Genomic DNA, 27,313 nt, shown 5'->3' with positions numbered 1-27,313 from the left:
TTAGATCAAATGACATGCAGAAGATTTTGGAGGCTCATGTGATTGCCCATCGCCTTCAGCTGTGTCCCCCTCCTGAGGGTCTTGGCCCTCTGCATTGCTCTTTGGTTTCGCCTCCTGCTCCTCACTCCCCACATCACCTGCATCCTCTTTTGCTGGTTGCTTGGCAGCAGCCTGTACATCATTGGACCCACTGTCAATACTAGTGTGATTATCTGGTGTGTCTATAGTGTCCTCTGAAGGTTGGGTGTTGGGTACATTGGGCCCACTGTCGCTACTGGTGTGATTATCTGTTGTGTCTATTGTGTCCCCCAAGGGTTGGGTGTTTGGTACATTGGGCACACTGTCCTTGCTGGTGTCATTATCTGGCATGTCCATTGTGTCCTCTGATGGTAGGATGCTGGGTACATCCGGTAGATCGATTCCCCCATCATCAGAGTGGAGGGACTGTCCCTCTTTTCTCCAGCTCTCTGGAATGTCACTCAGATGCAGGTCGACCAAAATCTATCAGGTAGAAACAAAAGGCATTAATATGATACCTATTACTTGAACTGGAATGCTCTTTCTTTATTTTTCTATCCTGTATTCACTCCATAACGATATTTCATGCATCAGTCTTGGTTCGGAAGAGATTTGGGTTGTTTTGTTTTTTTGTCTTTTTAAGAATCTGATTACATAATATGTTCACTTGAAGTTCATGCAAACAAATTTGAATATCTATTGTCTAGTGTCACAATTTTATTTCATAGTCCTGAAGTTCCTCATCTTTCTTTGATCCAGGGACATACAATAATATATAAAAAGTAGCCTTTACCAATCAGGCATCAGAATCATGATTACTGTCAGAGTGGAAATTTTTGCAGCGTTTACATTTTTGCGCATTTGACCACATGAAACTAGCCTGAGAATCAAGTGAAGGAATGATTTGGCTTTTAATATGTAACAATAGTTCATCTATTCAATTCTGTGGAATCAAAAAGACATGAATTAATTTTACCTGACTGAACGTGAAAAATTACTCATGAAACTGTGAACTTTTACTAGACAGTACACAAGTAATTGAATCATACATGCTACAAGTGTACATTGCCTGAACTGGTTCACTGAAAGCTTCTGTGCCCGGAAGCATAACGTGAGCAAACCCTGGCTAGACATTGTTGATCACTGCATGAAGTAAAGTCTAGGACATTTTCTTGTATTGTGTCTCTCAATATCAAAAGTGTACAGTATACGCAGTGCGGAACACAATATTGAGAGGGTACATGAAATAATTCTTGCGACAAGTTTTCCATTGATCATGCCTTCATACAGCCACATCACCAACTCGATAATCAGAACACTTATACAATACTTGCAGAACAGAAGCAGCACAAAACTTTTAAATAAAGTCTGATAGCAATCATTTCAAAATCAAGAGAGCACAAGGATTTATAGATGCTTTTGGTTGCAAATGTAAATAGTAAAAACATTCAAGTATATAAACATGTTAATATCATGCAAACTTGTAATGCCATGCATAATTCCATCTCATCCTTCCAACTCAAAGATGCAGGGTCTCGTTAATTGCAGTGGGTATAACAGCATATGTGTATACATCATATGCTACAATGATTAACATGCAGCTTACATCTAGACATCTGGATGAACTGAATGATACATTTTCATACAGTCCTTCACACAAATGTTTCAGCTATGTAGCGAAAAGGCAAACAAGACATTCCTTTACAAAAGTTAAAGTTGATAACTGAACCACACTTTTGGTTCAGTTATCCTTATCAGGAATCTCCAAGAGACTTGTGACAATTCATTTATCATGCACTTTTTACATCTAAAAGAGATTTAGATCTCAATTCCAAGCTTCAGCACATTATGCGGAATGGATGGAACTCAATGAATGCAAAAGGTAATTCCTTTTACCCTCACTTCCTTCTTGTTTCCTATTGGCCCACTTTTGATTGACCACTACAGTAGGTCAGTGGAGGGGTTAAAGGTGACAGGTAAATCACATGGCATATCAATTATAAAGAGAGGAAACATTCACATGCAAATAGTAAAATGGTTCATTATGATCATGCACAGATTAACCCTAAAAAGGCCGGGGGGGGGGGGGGGGGGGGTTGAATCAACCCCCCCCTCGACATTTTTCGCCGCTTCTCCTTCGCATGAAATTTTTTGACCGCGCCGTTCGCTGACTTTTTACTTTCAATTCTCGCGCATCTTTTGACACCATTTTCGCGAAAATCGTGCATACCGTTACGACGCTGCATAACGTTTTATACATGCCTGTCAGACCGAAAATGGCTCAAAAACGTGATTTTGTGTATAAAGTCTATGCAAATGGAGTTTTCTCTTCTTATTCATAAAGATATTATTATTTTCACTTTTATAGGCTGAAACTAATTAATTTTAGCATAATTATGCTTGATATAGGTTCTGTCATAAATTTTGCGGGAAAAAACTGATAAAACAAAAGGTTGAAAAAACAAAGAAATATATAAGAAATTCATAAAACAATAAAATACATAAGAAATTGATTTTGATACCAAATTTTTTCTTCAAGTACATTGTTAGGAATGCTACAAAGAATGTTTTCACCAAAAATTAGGATTCTAGGAGCTTTAATTTCTGATTTAGAGCATAATGTATGATTTTATGCATATATTAGCATAATTAATTATTATGACGAAAATTTCCATTTCTTTTTGTATAGCTTGGTAGATTACGCCACAAGTAATGCACGTGCCAAATTTCATGGCGATTGCGCGATCGACGGCCGAGATCTCGGGGGGGGGGGGGGGGGGGGGGTTGAATCAACCCCTCCCCGGCCACAGAACACCCAAAAAAGCCCGGCCTGGTTAGGGTTAAACACAAAATCACCAACAGAACTGGTAAATGAACATGCAGGTAAGTAGTGAGGAAAACGATGGGGAGGGGGAAAGAAAAAAAAAAGACAAGGAGACCTTTGCACGAACACTTAGGACTTGAGTGTGAGGTCCAGCAGAGTCTGAAAAAGATTTTACAGATGATGAGAAAAAAAGGAGAGAAAGATCACAAGATGGCACAGATGACATGGTTCACTTCTAAGGGAAGCTAGTTACAATCCATATATTACATACTAGTATATGATTTAGCCATAAACAGCCTATCAGACCAGTTCCTCATGAACAGATACTTGCTTCATTACTAAATGTTCATTTTGAAAAAAATACAAAAATCCCCTTTGTGCCCAGTAATGCCATTTCAGAAAGAATATAAGCCTGAGGGGTGAAATTATATATATATATATATATATATAAATATGTGATATATATATAAATATATATATATATATATATATATATATATATATATATATATATATATATATATATATATATATATATAATATTCTGTTTGCTTGTCAGCTGGTTCTCCTCTTGGCAAGATTCACTCCTAGAACTGTGAGGACTACCTACCAATTCCTTGTCACAAAACTTGACATAGACCTTGCATTCTTTTAGCTACTGACCCCTTGGGTGGGCCCAATTGGATACCCTATTGAGAGTGAGACTTTCAAAACTTACATGACGAAGTTGTGAGCCATTTTATTGAAATCTATCTGCCATCTACATTGCAAAGATTGACACAGAATGTCTTCTCAGAGGTAGTTCATTGATGTCTTCTCTACATACAGCGATTGTGAAATACATGTAACAAAATGGATTTTTTACAATACTGTATACGCCGAATATTTCGCGAGGTTTTTATTTTTGCAAATTTCGCTAGTCAGGTGCTATTCATGAAATTAAAGACACGCGAAAATATTGACTCTGATTCCAATGTGAATGTGACGTACACGTGTACTCTTCTCAGTTCAGCTATCAGTACAGGACTCCACGATCGCAGATTTAACCACTCACGAAATTGTCGGGAATTCCTGATTCGCGCAAATTTAGACTTGCGAAATACATGGCGCATACAGTATATTGAAGATATTCTCCCATGACCTGTTCAAGACCCTGTGTAAAGTCAAGGAATAAGCCTTCACACTGATTCATTCAAAACTGGTCGGAGTGCCTGAAGCAATACCACAACTTATGACATATGAATGCGATCTCATTATAACAGAATCAGAAAGCCCAATCATCTCTGCAAAAGACAAATAAAGTTTTGCCCCAAACACTATAAATCATCAAGAGACTACTACACAACTGACTTTTATTGACTGAAAAGAGTTATTTGAGACTGACAGAACAGTTCAAAGAGAGAGTGTAAGAGACAATGCAACATACACGGAACTGTGACTGAAACTTTGATTAGATAATGTACAGTGTATATATTACACTAACAAAGAGAACAGGGGGGTGTTTCACCAATGTTAGTCAGCGCTCACAATCACCATAGTAGCAGTCGGTGACCAGAGCATCTCATCCAATCAAAACCAAGGATTTTGCTGAAATTGTCAGCGCTGACAACTTGTCAGCGCTGACTAGCGTTGATGAAACACCCCCCAGAGCACACCATGACACTCAACTTTGTACATACAACAGCTGTTCAAAGCTACTTTTTTGTGTGTCATGTAGTTAGAAATGTTAAAAGGTAGTTCAGAATTGCTATCAACTTACCCTGATCTCTGTATGACTTACAATTTGTAAGTGATATTTTTCTCAGGTCCATATGAGCTTAAGAAGTTAAGGAGCACCTTATGAACAGCGTGTATACATTCATATTGACTTAGCAAAGCAACTGCTTTGTTTAAACTCACTGTGATTGGTATCCTCTTTGTAATCACACTCTAACACCAGGTGTAAAGACATTCACGGTGTGGTGTTTGGTGTTAAACACAATAATCACAATGTACACTATAAAATCTTATTGGCAACATCTTTAAAAAAAAAACAACAACAACAAAACGGTGTCAGAAGTTTTCAGCGTGCATTCCTCACCTGGCTGATTTCTTCCGTGTAGTCGGGCCATGTGACACGCTTTGTGTCTGCCTGTAGTTTGAGCACATTGAATAATGCCGCCTTGGGTGAGTAGCCATCCACTGACTCAGCCTCTCTACAGACAGAAAGAGGAAGACAGTGCAATGTCTATCAGATCAGCATGTCTGGACAGTTATCACCAAATACAGGTAATGTTGCTCCTAAAAGAGTCAGTGGGTCCAAGTGTCCTACTGGGATAATTGTCCACCAGATACCACCACAATAACCATGAGGGGAAAGGGGGGGGGGGGGCTGGGGGAGGGGGGAAGGGCATTACCTGGGAGGTAGGTATTTTTTCTACCACTGGGCGGGTTTCTACCACTGCAAAAGAAAACAAAAGACACTTCAAGAATTTCAATGATTCACTGATACAGTGATACAAGGATCAAATGATTCAAACACATGGGGAATAAAAGGCCAGCTGCATATCATTACTTTAAGAACGGTAATTTTCATGCAAATTGTGCGTGTGTGTGTGTCTGTGTGTGTGTGTGTGTCTTTTTTATCCAGTGTAGCAACAGAAAATGGCAATACACATCTTCTCCCCTATTCACTTTGGGTTTTTGCGTCTCCAAATCATATCAAACTTTTCCTATCACACTACCTACATGAATGAATGGTTTGAAGTGATATATACTTGATATCCTTTTCAATTACACCGACATCACTTATCTTCTGAATACCAAAAGGCCAGATTATATATAGAGATATATATACACTGCAGCTCACCTAGCCTTGGCAAATCTCTGCAGTATCTTGTATGCTGCGACAAGGATGGCCAATGCATCCGCTCGAGACAGCTTGGCAAAGCTCTGTCTCATCTCCTCGATTTCTTCGGGCAGGCCGACGTGGAGCTTGCCCACGAGCAGGGCCCAGATGTCGTCGGTGAGATTGACGGGGCAGTCCACCAGGTGGAAGTAAGTCGGCTTCTGCGGCAAGATGTGGACGACGAGCGGCATCAGGAGCGGGGCGTCGGGGTTGGCGATGCGCTGCCTCCAGATGGCAATGTGGAACTCTTCCACGCACTCGGGGCTCTCCAGGTAGTTTGGGGACAGGATGGGGACGATGCAGTCTGACCGCTCCAGGGAGCTCAGCTTCTCATGCTCGTTGCTGGCCACCGTTTTCACCTTCAGCGCCGGGGCGTACAGCTTGAGGATGGAGGACGTGAAGTCAGCGTACTTCTGATCGTCGCTGTGGTGACTGAAGATGATGTCGCAGTCTGCTGCCGAGCGCGGACGCGCGTCCTTGTCCGTTTTAAGCAACACCTTGTCCAGTGAGGGAGGGAAGGTGGGCTTGGGTGAGGTGGGCTTGGGCGAGGCGAGTTGATCCATGGTTCCAAACTCTCGCTGAAATTGAGCCTTGCGAAAGGCTACCATCTCTTCGTCTGGTGACAAAACCGAGATCTTGAAAAACAAAACACAAAAAGTGCTAACAGTAAACATTAAAAGACAAATACCATGAAACACTGAGATTTGCAATCTGCAAAGCCAAATAATTCAGGCAAAGTATAACACACACTGAGTTGATAAGTTCATCTAACCTTCTGTGGATACAAGTACTGTATGACTGTATGCGACTACACTGCAGTTTAAAAGTTTTCCCAGTGTCTCCCCAATTAAATGTCTTTCCATGTATTAATTATCATATTCCTGTAAAACTGAAATGATACTACATTCCACAACTGTACCAGCTAATTAAACACTTTAAACACCTTTCTCACAGCAATTAGGGTTCAGTATTGATTGAAGTACACTTTACAATCTGTAAAAACCGTAAAACACTATATTTTTGCAGCGTGAAATTTTCTATCTATCTTTTCTTTCTATCTATCTACATGCTATATCGTATGTCTGCACAAAAATTACAACGGTGCCCTCTGCAATGATAACTTCAAAAAACAGTGAATCAATCCAAACACAATTTCAGGGTATGAAACTATAATTCATTGTCCACATCTTACAGAAAATCCCATTCAATTTGCTTAACCCGTTGAGAACGGTTTGATTTTGCTACAACATGCATTTCCCATAGACACCTGCCCGAGTATACTCGGGACTCGTCCTCAACGGTATAAAGTGGCCAAAGAGAAATGAGGATTTTTGTAGAGCATGTCAGGAATCCCTTCCCTCCAAGTTCTGTCTATTGTGTTTAAACATTAATATGCAGTTCCAAGAGCATCAAAGCGCCAAACTTAGAAGAATCAGACTCATGACATGCTTTTAAACAATGCACATTTCTCTGTAACCACTTAACCTAATTGAATGGGGTTTTCTGCAAAATAGAGCTACGATGTTAGATTTCAAGACCCTGATGTAGCATTCAGACGGTTTCATCATATTGGGCATTATCAATGCAAAAATCTGATTGTAATTTTTTTTTTTTTTTTTGGACATACAGTGTACTGTATATTGTAACTGCACTCATAAAAAGTGGTGGATGTCACATTGTGGTTCAGGGAGATACAATTGCACTAGCAAGCACATTGGAAATTAAACTTTTTCCCTCGTAACGCCTCTTTACCAAAGCTTTGAAAATAAAGATTTCTCAATCAATGGTGTTACTGTCTTGGGAAATGTAGGTTTCTCTGTCACCACTTTGATTCAGGTCATAATACTTTCTGGCTGCAGTAAAAGTTCAAGCACTGACTACTAGTAATCACTTCTGCTACTGATGTAGTCCCCGCTATTATATATCTACCATGAACTGGTGGTATATTGCATTGGAGATCTCTCATGACTTATATATAGGACAAAATCAACTGTATCACTAGACAAGGCTATTGTCCTTTTATGTGTGTGTGTGTGTCTGTATCCTTTCATGTCGCCCTCTTGTGTTCACTATCCACATAAGCCCAGGAAAAAAAGGACAAGGAAACTCTGGCACCGCCGCTGGTTCTAATGAGGTTCATTGTCCCCGCCCACTGGCCTGTCTGTCACGTGCATCGTTCCAAAATATGGCTTGCGCATAAAAGCGCTTTTCATGCTTTTTGCAGTACTCACATTTGGTACTGTTGACAGGCACTTCAGAGAGCAAATGGGAAATGTTTCCTTTGAACTTTTAACTGCCCACGCATATAATCTGCATTGCCATCTTGATGCAAATCGTCCAAAATATACTGGGCGGTTTTTATGAAGCTGCCCTTTTTGTTATTGAGCTACAGATGGCGTTATTGCTAATTGGGGGGGGGGGGGGGGGGATGGAAAATATTGCCCGGGCAACAGGCTACTATATCGTGAGCATCGGTCGTTCAGCACCAAACTTTCATGTCTGAGAATGGGCCATGCCTGAAGGAGAGGAATCAGGAGGTATAGGCCGTAGTGAAAATTATCCAAACTTACCTTTTCGTCGTCGAAAATGGTGGCAAAACTTTGGCTTGTCTGCACCTTCTCCCCCTTGAGCCACTGGACGACAGCCGGACAGAGAGTCTTGACTGTGTCTTCCAGGATGTCTGGAGTAGCCTTGACCATTGGGATTTGAGTGAACTCTGGCTGGATGGAGTCCAGATCCTCCAGACAGACTGGGATCAGCTGCAGGTGCTGCTTGCCCTGGATTGTTAAAATTATGGGGAAAAAAATATAAATATGACTAAAAGACTATCAGGGCTTAAACAATTTGCTGTAAGTATTCTTAATATATTGCTATTAACATGGATGGTGAACTAACAAGAATCATCCAGAATTGCACTGAGTTTTGTGACGTAGAATATTCACAATGGTGCAGAGAACTGTATTGGGAAACCTGAATCTAGTTATTTTGAAGCCAAAAAAAATCTTCACAACACTATTCAAACAGTTGATGTAGAATCAATCAAAATCAATATCATTTGATATCCTCTGATATCCTCTTATAAAAGGCAAGATAAAATTGCAACATATATAAGCAGTCTCTCCTGAAAGGAATTATTTGATATGTAATACATGGCATATGGCAACTTTACAAAAGTTATGTTTTGCATCACAGCAAAGCCTGATTCCAGGCTACGCTACAAGGAAAAAGTTCATATCTAGGAAACCGCTTGACGTGAGACTAGTGTGTATTTCCTCTCATAGTTTTTCTACACAAAAGGTCACTGCACTAAGGTGACTGCCCACCTTGGAGAAGTGTTTGGCCTGTGCGAGGGCAAACTCCTCTTGGCAGACGGCAGACTTGAGGTAGGGGGCTGAGATGAGAGCCACCATGCAGCGAGATCCATCGATGGAGTGGTACAAGGTGCGCTGCCAAGATTTACCTGTAAAAACACATCAACACCTGAATGTGTTAACATCAGAGAAAGCTTCCCTACATGCAGCATACAGTTACTGGCAAATTCCTGATTCTTAACCCTAATCAGGCTGGGGGGGGGGGGGCGGAATCCGCCCCCCCCTCAACGTTTCGCGCAATATCTTCGCAGCGCGATAAGCTCCCGCCGCGATGTTTCATGACTTTTTTCTTTCAAGTATCGCGCAACTTTTGAGACCAAAATTGTTGCGCCCGCGCGTACCATTTTGACGCGACGCCCGTTCGAAAAAAATTTGTCAACCCCAAAATTGCTCCAAAACGTGATTTTGTGTACAAATCCAATGCAAACTGTGTTTTTTCAATTAATTCACATAAAAATTCATATCTTGACTTAGAATGGACGAAATTAATTTATTTTAGCATAATAAAGCTTTGAAAAATGTCTGTGACAAATTTTGGCCAAAAAACAAACAAAAACAAAGAAACACATAAGAAATTCAAAAAACAATCAAATACATAAGAAATTAATTTTGATACAGATTTTTTTTTATCCTATGTCTCAGGAGAATGACACAAGAAACATTTTTAAAAAGAAATTAGCTTAATTAGAGCATTAATAAGTGAATTAGAGCCCAAAACTGATCTTATGCATAAATTACAATAATTAATTAATGTAAAATATAAGAAAAATTTTTCGGAGAAAGCAACCATACATTTTGACAGTATACGTCGCGGGCGTCGCATGTGCCGATTTTCGGCGCGATCACGCGTTCCATAGGCGAGATCTGAAGGGGGGCGGAATCCGCCCCCCCGATATAGCATAGCCAAAAAAGCCCAGCCTGATTAGGGTTAAAGGGTGATTCTTCTGGGAAAGGCTAATATTGCTTAACTTTAACATTACTTCATGCATCTTATAAGAAAACAATTGATATGGTATTTCAATGTGGAATTCCTGAGAGGTTTCATTTTCTTTATACTAAGCACCCCAAGTGCAACTATCACAATTCCAGTAGCTACAGAACTTTGATACACAACACTGCTCTACAATAAGCATGTGGAACATATTAAAAGTACTGTAGTGTACTGTAAAAGTGGATATTTTTGCGCGACTAATTTTTCGCGCTTGGCCGGGTAAGAAGAGTTTCACGTGTTTTTAATTCCGCGGAATCAAGACATCAACTACTGGGACATATGGCATGCAAAAATTTTCGCATGTTTTTATTTTCGCGCTACCTTCTGGTTGCGCGAAATGTGCGAAAATTTCAACACCGCGAAAATTTCCACTTTTACAGTACTTAACAACTGTTGAGTGAATCAAAGGTGGCATGCAAAGACATAAAGCAATGAAAGACTACCACAAGGTGGGCACCTGTTTTAAGCTCCTGTACATCAAAGAAGAGCTTCAGGTCCGGGGCAAGCTTCTGAAGAGCCTTGACAAAGAGGTTGGCCTTCTCTGTGTCCCGGTGTGAGTAGGAGAGAAAGACGTCGTAGCGGAGGGGGTCGAACTCGGCTATCTGTAGCTCAGTGTGGAGCGTGATGGACAGGGAGACTGTCAGCTGACTACAGGCATCTTGGATCTTTTCTGCGTCGTGAGGTCTGGAGAAAAGAGGAGATACTTCAAATTGACAGATGACCCTGGCTTACCATTAAACTTATACTTCGATCGCTGATTGATTAGCCAATTACAAGCTTATTACAAAATTGTCTCTAAATCTAAAATGACACACAGATAACACACACACACATTAACAGATGTGACATCAACACCAGAACCTGTGTAAGTCTGGGAGACGGCAGCTCACCTGCAGTCCACATACTGCACCAGGCCCATGTACGTCGGCATGAGCTCCACGTCGTCCACATAGAAGGGCGCCAGCATGTCCCTGTGTGCCCTTCGGTTGCAACAGAGGGCGATGTTGTACTGCTCAATGCACGCTTTGTTCTTCAGGTAGTTCGGACTCAGGACTTTGGGTAAAAAATATGGGCATAAGTTGTGGGTTAATGATATTGCATACAGCCTCTGTACAACTCTTCTCAATTCACATTTGACTTCTGGGGGTCACTGGCTATATTAACAATCAAAAATGGAGGAGGGGGGGGGGGAGTTAGTCAGTTCTGAATGTTACTAACTGGTTCATTAGGTAAACTACAACATCATACCTGCGGTGCCAAATGCAAAAGCAATCCCTTTGGAGAATGTAAGCCCCTAAGGCTTACACAGAAAACTTTCTGGTGTGACAAGCATCTAGCACCTATCGGCAGGCATGTGTAGCAGACAGACATTGCTAACCATCTGTCTGCAATGTATTGTAATTTCCATTAAGGTTCAAACCAGACGCTTAACTAATAAGACAGGAAAGTGCGCGCTAATCCTGTACAAAACAATGGACAGCGCGCGGTCCTCAAGCCTATACGCACATCACCTGAGACGCGCTGTCTTGACACTTGATAAACAACAGCAGCGGCTTCAGGGACAGCGCGTCTCAGGTGATGTGCGTCTTTGCCTGAGTCTTTGCCGCGCTGTCTTTGAAGATGTTGTTGTTTATCAAGCGTCTTTGATTGTGAGATCATGTTGTTGCCAACTTTTACCTCCACGAAATAATCCTTATTACTTTAAAATCTCGTTCTTCAAACTAATCCCCTTAATCGAAAAATAGCTACGAGTATAAATTTTTAAATTTTTTTAAAATAATAAAAATACCACTACCTTTGGAAATGAATGATGTTTCTAGGTGTACTGAGTTTGTACTTACATAAGCTCTCTTTTGTATCGTTATGTAGGGTAGCCAATTGTGTCCATTTTTATCGCGTGCCTTTGTATCTTGTTATCTCTACTATCTTTGGTTCAAACCCTGTACCACGGTACAACAAATTGTGTAAGCCCTAGGTTAAGCCATCTTTCCTGTTTGTCTTTGTGTAATATCTTTAAAGGTGCATATGAATCAAATACTGACTGGCTTGATATTTTCAAGACAGGGGTAAATTTGGCTATGACTTAGGTCATATCATGATTCTGCAAATACCATGAGCATTCCAGTTTAACTATGGCTATCTCATCGGTCATCAAAATTTTGAAAGCATGATACACAATCCCGCACACTAAACACGATTACGTCATACAGCCAGGCAGGTATAGTAGATGACCTTTGACCTCACCTGTCACCACCCGTGCACTCTTCATCATGACAGAGTACATGTCTTGCTGGAAGACATTGTCCCGGTTCAGGTTCTGGTTGGAGCTGTCAAAGATGCGGACGCCGTCCTTGGCGGAACCCAGCCTCTCCCTAATCACCTTGACAACCTCCTCATCTTCCTTGCTGAAGGAGAGGTAGACGTCAAACTCCAGGGGCACCGCCTGTAGAGTGTGAGGCACAAGGAAATGGGAGCATGTGAGTATTTTTAACCCTTTAGCACCCAGGGGTTTCTTTGAATGTCTACCTCTACTGCCTGAAGTAAACTAATATATCTCACACTTTTGCAGAAGTTTTGACGCATTCATTGTGTATCCGTAGAGATTGATTAAAAGAGGAATATGATACATGGAAGTAAAGAACCAGATTAAGAAGGCCAACACATTTTCGCAAACACACATGCACCTACACCCTGTCCACACATGCATACACGTCATGGTTGCCCTAAATGGCACTAAGGTTTAACAAAAAGCCAACTGCCTGACATGACATATCTGCTCAATGTTTCAACATATTCTTGCCTCTTGTGCACATCCTTGCAGTGACAGAGCCTGTAATCCTACCTCATCTATAATTTTTATCAAAGTAACTATCATCACCATCCCTATCACCATTAATCATCAGTCCCATTATCATCATCATCATTTTCATCACCATCGCTATCATTTCCATCATCATCACTGTCTTTATGATCATCATTCCCATCACCATTAATCATCAATTTCCCATCATCATCATCATCATCATCATCATCATCATCATCATCATCATAAACAACATCATCATCGTTATTTCTATCACCATCATCATCATCTCCATTATCATCACCATTACCTTTGGTATCAGCAGCTGCATCTCATATCTCTCCTTGAGTTCGCCAAACTTCTTCAGGACCTCGTCGAATCTCCTCAGGGTGTGGTTCTGGAGCTTGCCACCCTCGACCTTGGCGAAGAGAACCAGCTTCATGACTCTGAGAGGAAGACCAGCCTTCATCCAGTTCACTGCAGCCTCCACCATGCCTTTCAGCATGCTCACTTCACCATAGCCCTGGATGCACAAAGGCAGAGCAAAAATATGCACCAAGGACACTGACTGACTGATGCTTATTCATCACCATGAATGAATGAATGAATGAATGAATACATAAGTGAACAGAAAATCTAGCAAAACATATACCATTAAAGGGGAAATCCAGTTTGTCTGATAAGAAAGAGTGAAATATTACGAGTTCATATTACAATTACATAGGAAAAACACACCTTCCCTATTCAACTTCTCTGTAAGTCTGGATCAGTTATTGGTCCAGCAGAACTCTGGCAAATTTCCCTGTGTCAAGAAGTGGTTTTCTGTAAAATTTCCTGAATGCTCATTCTGCTTTTGCCAATACATCAGCAATGGGAACACTCAGGCTGTCTGCCACTGAGATTACTGAGGCTGCTCTCACGGAGTGAGACTTGTAGATCTGAGTATTCACACCTCCATCATCCAGAACTTACTTCACTCATCTAGAGATAGTTTGTGATGGATGCAAAATGATGTGGTTTCTTCACTATCAACAACAGGAATTGCTTTGTGCCTCTAAGCCTTTGCGTCCTGTTGAGGTAATCTGCAAGATGGTTCAGTATAGAAAGTCTCCCTGGCCTGGCTTCTCAGCAGGCAGCTGGTTCCATCTGGGGACAGTTGGGCATCTGGAGACAGTTGGGCATCTGGAGACAGTTGGGGTGTTTGTACATGGCAGTGGTTGTTGTTTCTATCAAGATGGATGTGGGCCTAACAAAGGCAGTGGTCATCGCTTCTGTCAAGCTTGACATTGGCCCAACAAAGGCAGTAGTGGTCTTTTCTGTCAAACTGGATGTGGGCCTAGCAAAATTGGCGATCTCACACGGCCAGCATCTTTGACAGCGAGATGACTTAGCTGTATGGTGGTATGAATAGTACAGTGGATGCGAGTGCCTGACTGCCTTCATAAACCCTGCAGGAGCCTTGTGCTGGTCTTCAGATCTTTAACATTTTTTCCCCTTTATCATCTCTAAAGAGACATTTGGTCATTAGGTTTGAGGCCTTGCAAAAGTGTGTGAACTTGCTGTTCCCAAATCTGGTTTGATAGGTTCTTTACATCCGGAATGAATTCAAGCACTTAGTTTGCATTTCAGAGGAGTAAAAGAGCATCTTGGTGGACCTTTGATATTTCCCGAATGAGTGAGTGAAGGATTGTGTTAACAGTGTTAACACTCCACATCAAGGACATTTACATCTTCTGAAGCCTTACATCACATGTTAGAGTACTCACGCTAAGGTTGTCAAAGATCGTCTGGGTAAGGTGCAGCCAATCTATCAACTGACAATTGGCAGGACTTGAGTAATTGTGTGCTGTATCCCTGGGTGTTTTCTCTTGAAGGTTGGTGCTCAAGAGGTAAGTCATTGCACTTGCGAGCTCTTTGTCAATAACCTGCCTGAAACCGAGGGTATCGCAAAATTTAGCTGCCAATGCAGCCACCTTACCTTGTTCGTCACTCTGCTCCCCGCAGCGCTCAATAGGCAGCACACATTGTACGTTCATTGCATGACATACGTTCACTGCATGACTCAGTGAACCTGCTCGCAGCATGCAGATTCGTCACATGCTATCAATATGTATGTCACTCAATCATTTTGCATACAAGTTAGTACATCGAAGAGCCCTGCAGGGCATCAACGACTCAGTAAAGAAGATTTTTGAGCTTCATAAGTCTCCGACTGAATTCAGCTATCTCCGACTTGGAACTGTAAGTGGTAGAGGACTATGACCCAGCATCTGAGCAAGGTTTGACCTGTCCTTGCTGGGATTCTTCTTGCTGCTGCTAAAAGTTTGTACCTTCAAGCATCATTACACAATCAGCTTTATTTAGTACAGGTACTTCCGTAGACACAACCCCGCTGCTGCCTGCATCCCACAGCGCAGGAGCCTTGGCTTAACAAGACAGAAGGTGACAGAGAAATCGAAGAAGCCGAATGTGTCTCCATCGTTTCTTTCAACTTCCCGTGTGACTATACATTGCAGGAACTGTAATAATCCTTGATTAGAATTGATGAAATTGTGGTGTAACTGCAAATTTTGGTAGAAATCAAGTCAAATCACAGGCTTTGCCCCTTTCTAGAACACAGCTGCAATGAATTGAATGAGAGCGGACAAGATGTTATTCTCCTTCGGAGTTATATGCGCAGTCTCAACAATGAGTTGATAAACCAAGCGTACAAATGATATACCTGCTTCCTCTCTTCTTCACGGATCATCTCTTCTGCAGACTGGTCAAACTCAGAAGCTGGTCTATGCGAGAAAACTGAGGGCACATTTTTGTCTTTCAGCAATCTCCATTCCCTCCTCTCTTGCAGTTTCGTGTGTAAGTCTATGGTAGTCGACCTCTGTAAAATGTATATTACATATGGCATCATTGTTCCTGCAGAGTTTATATTTTCGATCCGTAAACTTTTCCCTCTGCATGGCAGCAATCTATGGTTGATAGGATTATATTTTCGCACTATTTACAGGATCGGGAAAATGATGACATGAAATTCCCTTTGTTCTACACAAACTAATATGGCATCCAAAATACCCAGCAGGGTGCTAGTGAAAGTACTTTCATATCCATCTTACACATCTAAAACTGCCATCTAAAGTTTGCCATCTAATTTTGGCTGGCAAAGTACTGGCACACGTAAAATTAGATGACTTACATGTATTTCAGTTCAGCTTCAGATTGTGTAGGCAGCATAATGCCGCAAAGCTCGCAAAGGAGTTGTTTTGAGTGACAACATGCAATTCATTGGTGATATCAACAGTTTCCGATTATCAATATTGTTCAAATTCATGTAAGTGACTAAAAATAAGACTTCAATGATTTCCTGTGCAATTTTGGTTCAATTTGATATCATGGAATTTAAAATATGTACAAACTCCTGTATATGGATATGAAAGTACATTACAACCCCTGGCAGTACACCATCTTGCACGCAAAGCAGGTAGGCTTGCAGTGCCGAGCCCACTTCAGATGCAACAACGTTCTACATACACTACTACATCACAATTGAGAAATAACGAGCAAACGACCTTGTAGATACCTTGAAATTGGGTCTCTTTATTCTACTTTATTTTTTAACCAATTGAAGCATATCATGTCAAATTCATTTCTTTTTAAAAATTTACAACATGGTACCGCTGTAAATTTGCAGTTTCTCTCTTCTCTTGATTTATGTCAGTTTGGAATCATGTAGTTATATGTACATGTACATGCAATGATAATCAAATGAACATTATATGCGTAAATAATATTGCATGTTATTCTAGAGTTGAGATGATATTACATAGTTTCCTGTAGACAGATAGACATCCCCAAACAGTACCCCCCACCTTGCTTGTGGAGACACAGAATCAGGAATTACCTTATGGAAAGCTGATATCATGTATGTAATACAGGGCTTGACACTATCTTTTTCTCTTTTAGCACACTTACACGACTGAAATCATATCTGATAATTTGGCAGCTTCAAAAAGTAATGAAATGGTCCAAAATAAAAGGAACAAAATAATTCACTTTGTATCTTAGTTACTTGATAGGGCCACCAAAAGATAACATCTTTAAAAATTTTGGTGGTCCAGCATCAGTTTTAAGAAGCACTGGGCCACCGGACCACCATTTCGCTGCTTTTACAATGTCAAGCCCAGCAGCATAATGCCGATGCATGATTCAAGAATTCTTTTGAATCTAACTGGAATCAACCTGAGCAAAGGATTTCATGAAATGATCAGTAAACGCAATTACAGTCACCATGGTAACAGCCAATGAGGTCCAAGTATTCACAGGAAGTTTGTTTCCATGACGTTAGCTTTTTAATGTGTTATAACTAAGGGGGACTGTTCTAATATATCTGGGCTTTGAGTCACTCTTGCTACTAACCTGATCTCCCGTATTGAGGAGGGGGGTGATGACAGTTCCATCTTCATTGTTGAGAATCGGCACCAAGCACCGGAAAACATTGGCAACCAGCTCTTGGGGACGCCCATCCATCATTCTAAGAAAAGGGAATGAAATGTGCAGGAATGACAAAATGTATTCTTACAATATCATTGGTACGTAGGACACAGCATGATAACACATACATCTGTCTTGAGGTGATTAATGATAAATTAATCTGAACAATTAAATGTCATGATGAAAAATAAATACAAAGTAAAATAATTATGTTTCATGACAGTTAAAATCAGAGTGCAGATTTTGACTTCACATGTTCTTAAAAGTCTCATTAAATAAGTTGAACAGAGAATTAGACTCAGAAAATATGTACCGGTATAATATGATGCCATTCCCAAGCTTAGGTACACTGTAGTGATATTTAAGTATTCTTGCCTTCACATCAATGTTTTAAGTACAATGATAAGTTCAACCTACATAACAATCAAACAACCAACAACAGACATTCCATTAAAACTAGACAAGTGATAAGTTACAATAGTTAGAGAGGAGTTTCAAATGTTTTCACAAACAGTGACATTAGCCTCAATCACACCTTCTTTGCATCTTTAAATTCACGAGGTAATATTATCACCTCATTGACTAGCACACAAATCTTCAATTTTCTATCCTGACCTAAAAAAAAAAAATCTGTATCTGTATCAAAATACTGTAATTCTGTGATAACTCTGTAGTGATAACTTGTACAAAAGAAAGGGAAGTACACATGTGTGTGTACAACAAAAGAACTGATTATTTTGAAGATTTGTCAACAAACAAATCAGAGAGCTGTACAGTAATGTCATCACCTCATCCAAAATCAATGCACGTGGTTGTGACAATTATCACTGCCTGAGGAAAATCTGCCAAACTTAAAAATTCCACAATTAGCATATTTTATGTCCCACTCTGATGGAATTTGAACTGCCATTTTGCTTGATGAAATCAGTTTACCCTATAATTTGAAAATACAAGTATCAAATTTGAAGTCAACTTGACCATGTATTGGAATTTGCACTCCAATGAAGAACAAACGAACAAACAACAAAACTAGAGAGGGGCCGTCAAAGGCGGCAGACCCACGCCTAAGTACAAAGTCGGGGTAAACATAATGTGCATTCGGTCATCTACCAGAATTCGGCCACTTAATTGCCAGTGTGCTTTATCACCAGCCAGTGAGTTCTACCAAAGATCGTACACTGAAGTGTACGATCTGTGGTTCTACAGTCACATCACACGCAAATCACATCATTACACATACGGTATTGACACTCATTCACGTACAGGAAAGTCCTTAAGTCTCCTCCAAAAATCCATCGAAAATCCCAAATTCCACAGTCAAAAGTGCAGAATCGGAACTTTTCCAAGCGCGTGCGAATTAAGTCCAGTTTTAAGAGTATTGTCTACGCGACGGGTCGCGGAAAAAGCGCTAAAAATCGAGAAATACGCCGTTTTCTTGCGGGATATTTTGATTATAGCAAGCCGAGAGTGTGATGATATCAAAGGTCATATGAGTGTACGATCTTTGATGGTATCCACAAAAGCGCAAAAGAAAAACAAAATTTACGTACCCCCTAGGCAATTACCCCTATGATTAGTGTCTACGGGAATTATTCAATGCAAGGGTTGAATGCAAATGTCTACTGCACCATCATTCGGTCACCAACGAGCGCCGCAACGTCCCCGATGCAATTTTGCACCAACAGGGTAGAGCGCGATGCATTTTCAGCGGCCTTGCACACGCATTGACATTGAGCACGCATATCGTGCAGTGTGACTGCCACCGAGCAAATGCTCCTCCAACGAAAAAAACAATCAATGTTAATTTGAAAAATCATCAAAATACGGGCCAGTTTGTGATGACGGAGAACGAACTTTCATAAATCTAGAAGGACATAGTCCCTCAAATAGGCCTAAACGTAAATTTCGGAATTCTTACGAACATTTGAGCAGCGAAGTCGGATCGTTTGGGAGTTTATGTTTTCGTATGGTAGCGGAAAATCGCAAAGTGAGAAACGGGAAATTTTAGGAGTGGTCACTATACCATGGGGTCAAAACTTCAAGGTCACACAGAATTTGCAAGGGTCAACCGATTATCACCAAAATCTAATCGATTCTTTCCTGCCATTATCCAAACATCCCCATAACATTTCGTGCAAATCCGTTTACCCGTTCTCTTGTTATCTTGTACACAAACAAACAAACAAACAAACAAACAAACAAAAAAAAAACAAACAAACAAACAAACAAACAAACAAACATACGGAACCCTTTACATAACCCCCTGCCGATTTTCATCGGCGTGGGTAATTACTATTTATATTCCTTCACAATTCATTAACATGCTTAAGAGAGTAGTTGTCTGGTGTGCTCACCCCCCCCCCCCCCCAAAAAAAAAAAAGAAAGACCTTGTTCGATATCAACTGGGCAAGGAAATTGCTCAATATCATTTCTCTGAATGCCTTCACACATCACATCATTGTTTTCTGTGTATTGCTATCATTGTTATGAGGTCTTCAAACAAACACATGTTTGATATGATAATACTATTAAAGAGTTGTGACTCTCTGGATGATGTAATGACCCAAGATTACTACACAGATCCCAATACTGTACTCTAGCCTATCTCTTCCTATGGTAGTGATGGCATAAATGCAAAATCAGACAAACAAAATCTGCTGGTGCAGGTGGTCAGGGTGCTCATTTCCTCGGTTTTTGGATCGGGACCCACCGAATGACCTCAGTTTTTCTGAATCACATCCTGCCTTTGTTGATCCATCCAGCGATTGTTGCATGTGAACCATCTGTGTATCAGGGTTTATGCTGTGCAGCATCTGCCATGCAGTGGTCCCCTCTCTTAACCTCTTTAGAACCAATAGTTTGGCAATGGCAACATATTCATACTTATGCATTTCCTGTAATAGATTGCTCCTGATAGCAGCAAAAGCGTGCCCAAGTCTTGCCCAACATGGTAACAACTATATAGCATTTGAAACTTGATTCTCAATCTCATTATATTTGTAAAAGTGCATTACACGTGTCATACACATGGACGGGGAAGCTAAAATGCCCATGGATTTAAATTACACTGACTATTTACATGTACATGCCTATAATTGTCCACATACCTCCTGGTCTCAAAACAGAGCAGTCGCTTGTAGGGCAGCTTCTTGGACATAGGCTTGGACCACCAGCAGGAGTAAAGGTTGCGCAGATCTTCCTCCTTGTCCTTGGCTAGCTTCCACACCTCCATCCCCAGGTTCCTCTTCAGGGCTCCGATCACGGAGGTCGGCGTGGGGGTGTAATCGCCTGACGAGATTGAGTTTATCAAAGTGAGAATTATCCATTATTCAGTGGCCAAGATGTACATGTACACTGCCGGTAGCTCTGAATGTCCATCACACCACTCTACAAAACCCATGCCTTTCCAAGGGTTACTCCCCCAATTTTTTTTTTTTTCCCCCATTGAAAATATTTTTTATTCCTTATCAACAATATTCTACAGCCCCTGTATATGAACAAACATAGACACATCCCCCATCCCTCTATATTGTACATTGACTCACACAGGTAGCTGAAACAACTAGTGTCAAACAATTGTGAAATAGTACTCAGATAATGTTGTACATGTGTATGAAATATTAATCAGCCAATGAAATCATATCAATTTGGAGTTTCAAGTTTTGCAGATGCATGATGGCAGAGGCATTACAAAAACTTTTTGTCTGTTATTCTAAAATGAAACCAGCCACCAGCCAGGTAGTTTTGAAAATGCTTTATTGTGCACATACCTATGTGTGACCTAAATTGATCATTTAGGGCAACAAGCAAATGAAGTCTCTATTTTCAACCAGTGATCAATATGAGGACTGGCTGATTTTGCTGTAATACCCATTTCCCATAGACACCAGCCCTAGTATGCCCGGGACTAGTCTTCAACAGGTTTAGGAAAATATCTCAGCTATGGGAAATCTTGATTCTGAATGGAAAAGACAGGCTTACCTCTAAAGGCTGACACAACAATGACATCCACTTTGTCCTTCATTGGCAGTTTGGTGATGTCGCCCAGGCACAGGTCAATTTGACACTGTCCATTCTGGGTCAGAACTTTGATGGAGTTTGACACAATGAGTCCTTCTCCTCCCCCCATCCTGGCTGAACTCAAGATCTGGTCCTGAAGTGAAGACTACCGGTATGACCTACAGAGATCAGCAAAAGAAGAAAAAAAAAAGGATACCGGTACAAAAGATTGCCAGCAAAACTGGTAATAGTCATATATAAATCTTTGTAGTACCTCAACAAAAGCAAAAGATCCATTTGGTCTTTTGGTATTTTCAAGAGCATTTACATGGGGAAACTGCATACTTGCTGCAGACCCTCCATTCCAAAATTATGAAGCATCCTCAGGCATTAATTACCACAATTTTGACATGGGTCACCACTGCTTCATCGAGTCAGCTACCAGTAGAGCCCATACTACAGACCACACCGAGGGAGTAATACTTGGCTATTGCATGACATACTGTAAAAGTGGATATTTTCGCGCAATCAATTTTTTGCGCTTGGCCAGGTAAAAAGAGTTTTGTGTGTCTTTAATTCCGCGAAATAAAGACATCAAGTACAGGAACGTATGGCCAGCAAAAATATTTGCATGCTTTTATTTTCGCCCTAGTTTCTGGTTGCGCAAAATGCGCGAAAATTTCCACTTTCACGGTACACTGTAGGTCCTGGGTATATATAACTTCTTTGAGCGTCCAGGAAGAGTGGCTCATTTCCTGGAGTTTTATTAGACTTAGAGTAAGGTGTTTAAAGGTCTTCCACACACATAGTATCATGCATTTTATTTGTAATTCCAAGTAGTGCAATGTATGTACTGTACAATATGTACGTATGTCCAAACTCCAAAGATAACTAGTTGCATTATAAATCAAGGTGACACATGCACAACACACACACAAACAGCAAAATCTACGAAATTAAATGAAAATTGAGTTAGAACATGTCAGTATTCAGAGACACAGTTCTAGATCTCATGTAACTTGAAAGTTGCAACTGGATCTGTATCAAATCAAGCAAGTTCAATTTGAGCAGCAGTGGGAGTTCAAGCTGGCCATAATTATTTAAACAGCTTTCATCAGTTTCCTACTAGAATGCACAATAGGTGCCTTTGATGATCAGGGTTTGATAGCGCAGTGTGAGCAAATGTAAAATCATTTTGTACTATAAATGTCAGGTGGTTATAGTGAATTACTTGTTTACCTTCATTTGAAATGAAATGAAATCTCACATAATGATACAACACCAACTAGAGAGGGGCCGTCAAAGGCGGCAGACCCACGCCTAAGTACAAAGTCGGGGTAAACATAATGTGCATTCGGTCATCTACCAGAATTCGGCCACTTAATTGCCAGTGTGCTTTATCACCAGCCAGTGAGTTCTACCAAAGATCGTACACTGAAGTGTACGATCTTTGGTTCTACAGTCACATCACACGCAAATCACATAATTACACATACGGTATTAACACTCATTCACGTACAGGAAAGTCCTTAAGTCTCCTCCAAAAATCCATCGAAAATCCCAAATTCCACCGTCAAAAGTGCAGAATCGGAACTTTTCCAAGCGCGCGCGAATTAAGTCCAGTTTTAAGAGTATTGTCTACGCGACGGGTCGCGGAAAAAGCGCTAAAAATCGAGAAATACGCCGTTTTCTTGCGGGATATTTTGATTATAGCAAGCCGAGAGTGTGATGATATCAAAGGTCGTATGAGTGTACGATCTTTGATGGTATCCACAAAAGCAAAAAAGAAAAACAAAATTTACGTACCCCCTAGGCAATTACCCCTATGATTAGTGTCTACGGGAATTATTCAATGCAAGGGTTGAATGCAAATGTCTACTGCACCAGTATTCGGCCACCAACGAGCGCCGCAACGTCCCCGGTGCAATTTTGCACCAACAGTGTAGAGCGCGATGCATTTTCAGCGGCCTTGCACACGCATTGACATTGAGCACGCATATCGTGCAGTGTGACTGCGACCGAGCAAAATGCTCCTCCAACGAAAAAAACAATAAATGTTAATTTGAAAAATCATCAAATATCAAAGGTCGTATGAGTGTACGATCTTTGATGGTATCCACAAAAGCAAAAAAGAAAAACAAAATTTACGTACCCCCTAGGCAATTACCCCTATGATTAGTGTCTACGGGAATTATTCAATGCAAGGGTTGAATGCAAATGTCTACTGCACCAGTATTAGCCCACCAACGAGCGCCGCAACGTCCCCGGTGCAATTTTGCACCAACAGTGTAGAGCGCGATGCATTTTCAGCGGCCTTGCACACGCATTGACATTGAGCGCGCATATCGTGCAGTGTGACTGCGACCGAGCAAAATGCTCCTCCAACGAAAAAAACAATCAATGTTGATTTGAAAAATCATCAAAATACGGGCCAGTTTGTGATGACGGAGAACGAACTTTCATAAATCTAGAAGGACATAGTCCCTCAAATAGGCCTAAACGTAAATTTCGGAATTCTTACGAACATTTGAGCAGCGAAGTCGGATCGTTGGGGAGTTTATGTCTTCGTATGGTAGCGGAAAATCGCAAAGTGAGAAACGGGAAATTTTCGGAATGGTCACTATACCATGGGGTCAAAACTTCAAGGTCACACAGAATTTGCAAGGGTCAACCGATTATCACCAAAATCTAATCGATTCTTTCCTGTCATTATCCAAACATTCCCTGAAGATTTCGTGCAAATCCGTTTACCCGTTCTCTTGTTATCTTGTACACAAACAAACAAACAAACAAACAAACAAACAAACAAACATACAAACAAACAAACAAACAAACAAACAAACAAACAAACAAAAAAAAAACAAAAAAACAAACAAACAAACAAACAAACAAACAAACATACGGAACCCTTTACATAACCCCCTGCCGATTTTCATCGGCGTGGGTAAAAAACAAAAGTGTAAATCAGAGCTGTATGCTGTGAAAGCATTTGCAACTGTACCCTCTGGTTACGTAAGATTCAGACAAACTGACTAATATGGCATGATCTTTAAAACGACTTATTCATACGTTCTATTTCCAAGCAGCACGAAAAGCATGGCGTACGCATGTGCTTGTCACAACACTTGTGTACAGGGACAGGGCAGGGCTGGGTATAGACAGGAAGATCCGTCTGTCCAGGAGTCTTTTATTTTTTTTTAATGTTATACATGTAGCTCTCCTCCGGATTCATGAAGCCAGACGCATGTCTCCACGGAACATAACCCTGACGACCAGATAGCCATCGTACCGTCAGACCGATCTTTCAGTCAAGGCTGTGTACTGTAAACTCCTTTCTCAACAGTGTCATGCCCTGAGACGAAGTTTGTAGAAACTTACTATCAAATTTCCATGTTTATAGTACTCTTCTGACGCTGAATACATGTAGCAAAGGCACTGCCTCTGGTAACTGCGACAGCCGCCACACGCAGTGTGGCGGCTGCACCGTGCTCCCATAAAAGATCTTCATGTTGAACAAACGGGTGCCTTTGCGGCGCTATATTTCCTTAATTTTTCAACAGAAACTACTAGGAATACTTACATGGGTCGATGAAACCTAAATGACTATCATCGGCGACTGTTTGATGCATTTCATTGCTTGTGATGCACAAAATGATTGATCATAAGCAGCTCACCGATGTTCACAGAATTCACAATCACTTGCACAAGCGCACAGAATAATTGAACTAACATAAGCGAAACTGCGGGGAAGCCGCCAGGACCGCGCCTGGCGGCGCGGTCTCCGGGGCTATGCCTCTGGCAAACTCTTTATAGGCCTACATTGTACACTGTAATACTAATACAACATGTAGCCCGACAAGACGCTGTAAGTACGCTGTGTCGCGACGTACCTACGTACAGCGACTGGGCTGTGTATAGTTACCGGTACTTAATATGGTGATTTATACAGCTCAATTTATATAGTGTAATTTCTTCCACCACAATATTACACTATCATCAATGTCACTGCACTGTTCAACTGTGTAAATTTTACACTTTTCTATGACACCGAGCCCGAGAGCAGAGCTACCAAGTCTCACGCATTCTGAGTGAGACTCAAGCATTCAGGGGTCGTCTCATGATCTCACGCATGGCACCCATTTTTCTCACGCATCGGGCAAAGTCTGCAATTTGGGCCCATAATAAGGAACACAGCTCAAAGGATTAAAGTCATAGTTACAATTGAAGGTATATTTTCCTTTTGTCTTTCAAAATAAGTAAAAAATAGTCACTTAAGTATGCACCTGATCGCACCATTAAGAGCTAAAACTCCCTACTGTGGGAGGCCGGGGGGGGGGGGGGGGGGGGGCCTCGCTTGCGCGCACATTCGCTCGCCGAGATGCGCCGAGTCATGAAAATCTCACTCATAAAATTTTTTTGAACTTGGCATCCCTGCGAGAGGTCCCCGCCCCGGGCCGCTCCACTGTCTTCGAACGCGAAGGACCTCGCTCAAAGTGGCTGATATCGAGGGAAAAGAATTGGTCGTACGACCAATTAACGATCAGAAATGGCAGAAATCCCATATTAACTCGGAAATAGAGCTACTGAATCCCAAAGTAAGTTGACAAAGTAACTAAATATATGATCGGGTGGACCAAATACATGGGGGAAATCATGGCAAAGATTGTCGCCGTTGCGTTGGTAACACAAACTGCGAACCGTTTGGTCGCACAGCTTGATCGACGAGGAGATCGGTCTGTATCTTGTCGTTGTCTTCAGGGATATGATACGTCTGGCTTTGTGGAATTTCCTCCTATTGTCTACGGAGGAACCTCCGTTTTGTAAAAGTAAAAAAAAAAAAGATAAAAACTCCTCCGGACAGACGGAGTTTTCTGTCTAAATTAGGCCTAACGTAACAGTCGTTAAATAACTACTGAGTACGCTGCTTCAAGCGGACGTGCGGACCGACCCTTCCGTTCGGTTCGGGCCTTCGCTATCTTCTTCTGACCTGTCATGTCTGGCGCGGGTGTGAGCTAGAAAGGTTTTGTATGTCTCACCTCTCATGATATAATTAGGCCTAAAATCATCATCATACATTCTAAACGAATATACGGGCAAAACTCTAACCTGGTAGAGATTAATTTGCAGTTGATGATTCGTGCTCCTCTCGTCAACACGGTCACCAGATGCAGTTTTGTGCTCTCCGTCCGCTTCCGATCCTCGCGTCTCCTGGCTAGTGGTCTCAGCTAGCTCTAGCTAGCAGTCTGACATCCAGTTTCCTGTATGTATAGCGCATTTATGCATGCGTCGCATGCATACATATGCGCATTCGTACTCTTCTCTTCTCTGCATGCGCTGTCAACTTGTCAGTCGGATCGTCGCGCTCGCGTCGAGTCGCTTTTTGTTCTTGTTTTTGTTTTTGTTTTTGTTTTCTATGTATGCAACGTACGTACGTCCGTTCTACGACTGTTCAGCTCGCATTCAATTTTGTTTGCGTCGGATACGGTGGTCGTTTACTGCATGTCCACGTACTGTACACATAAAAATATCCGGGGGAAGGGTCCTTTGACCGCATCCGGGGGATCTCCCCTACTTTTCAAGGTTGCGAAACTGACAGAAGGCAGACTACCAGTGCTTGAATGCATGCTAACTAGTAAGCTACCACTTGAAGCATTCTATTGTTGGGTTTGATGTAATTACATGTACTAGTAAACCTCTCGAGGTTATCCCCATCTCGCAGGGCTACACCCACACGATGTAACAGTTACAGATACCAGATAGTGGTGATGTAGGCCCTAATTATAGGAATGGTTCCCTCAAAAATATTGTCATATCATAAACTGATATGCAAGTAAGTAAATGCAGGGATCGAGAGACGGAGGGACAGCTAGTAGGAAGACAGTCACATGGCATCTGCAGGGCTCGGGACATAGGCTGCATCACGTGTGTAATCTTC

The 27,313-nt window shown here is 41.3% G+C and overlaps 1 protein-coding gene across 1 annotated transcript; it reads right to left on the bottom strand.

Annotated features, from left to right (window-relative positions):
* Positions 1-26,580, bottom strand: LOC139733505 (uncharacterized). The gene is made up of 13 exons (XM_071644316.1): positions 26,485-26,580; positions 21,361-21,557; positions 20,487-20,667; positions 17,305-17,419; positions 13,205-13,417; positions 12,336-12,534; positions 10,982-11,144; positions 10,549-10,775; positions 9,053-9,189; positions 8,300-8,506; positions 5,691-6,364; positions 4,923-5,037; positions 1-501 (listed from the first exon to the last, which is right to left on the bottom strand). Exons 2-13 carry the CDS (start codon positions 21,506-21,508, stop codon positions 1-3), a joined length of 2,880 nt encoding a protein of 959 aa, XP_071500417.1. The 5' UTR covers positions 21,509-21,557; positions 26,485-26,580.
* Between the last annotated feature and the right edge of the window lie 733 nt (positions 26,581-27,313).

The sequence above is a fragment of the Diadema antillarum genome, unplaced genomic scaffold (genome assembly GCF_040938485.1).
Source record: "Diadema antillarum isolate AM-2024a unplaced genomic scaffold, OU_Dant_1.0 seq00000481_RagTag, whole genome shotgun sequence".
NCBI lineage: Eukaryota > Metazoa > Echinodermata > Echinoidea > Diadematoida > Diadematidae > Diadema > Diadema antillarum.
Note: the sequence above shows the minus strand (reverse complement) of the source record. Positions and strands in the feature narration are given on the sequence as shown.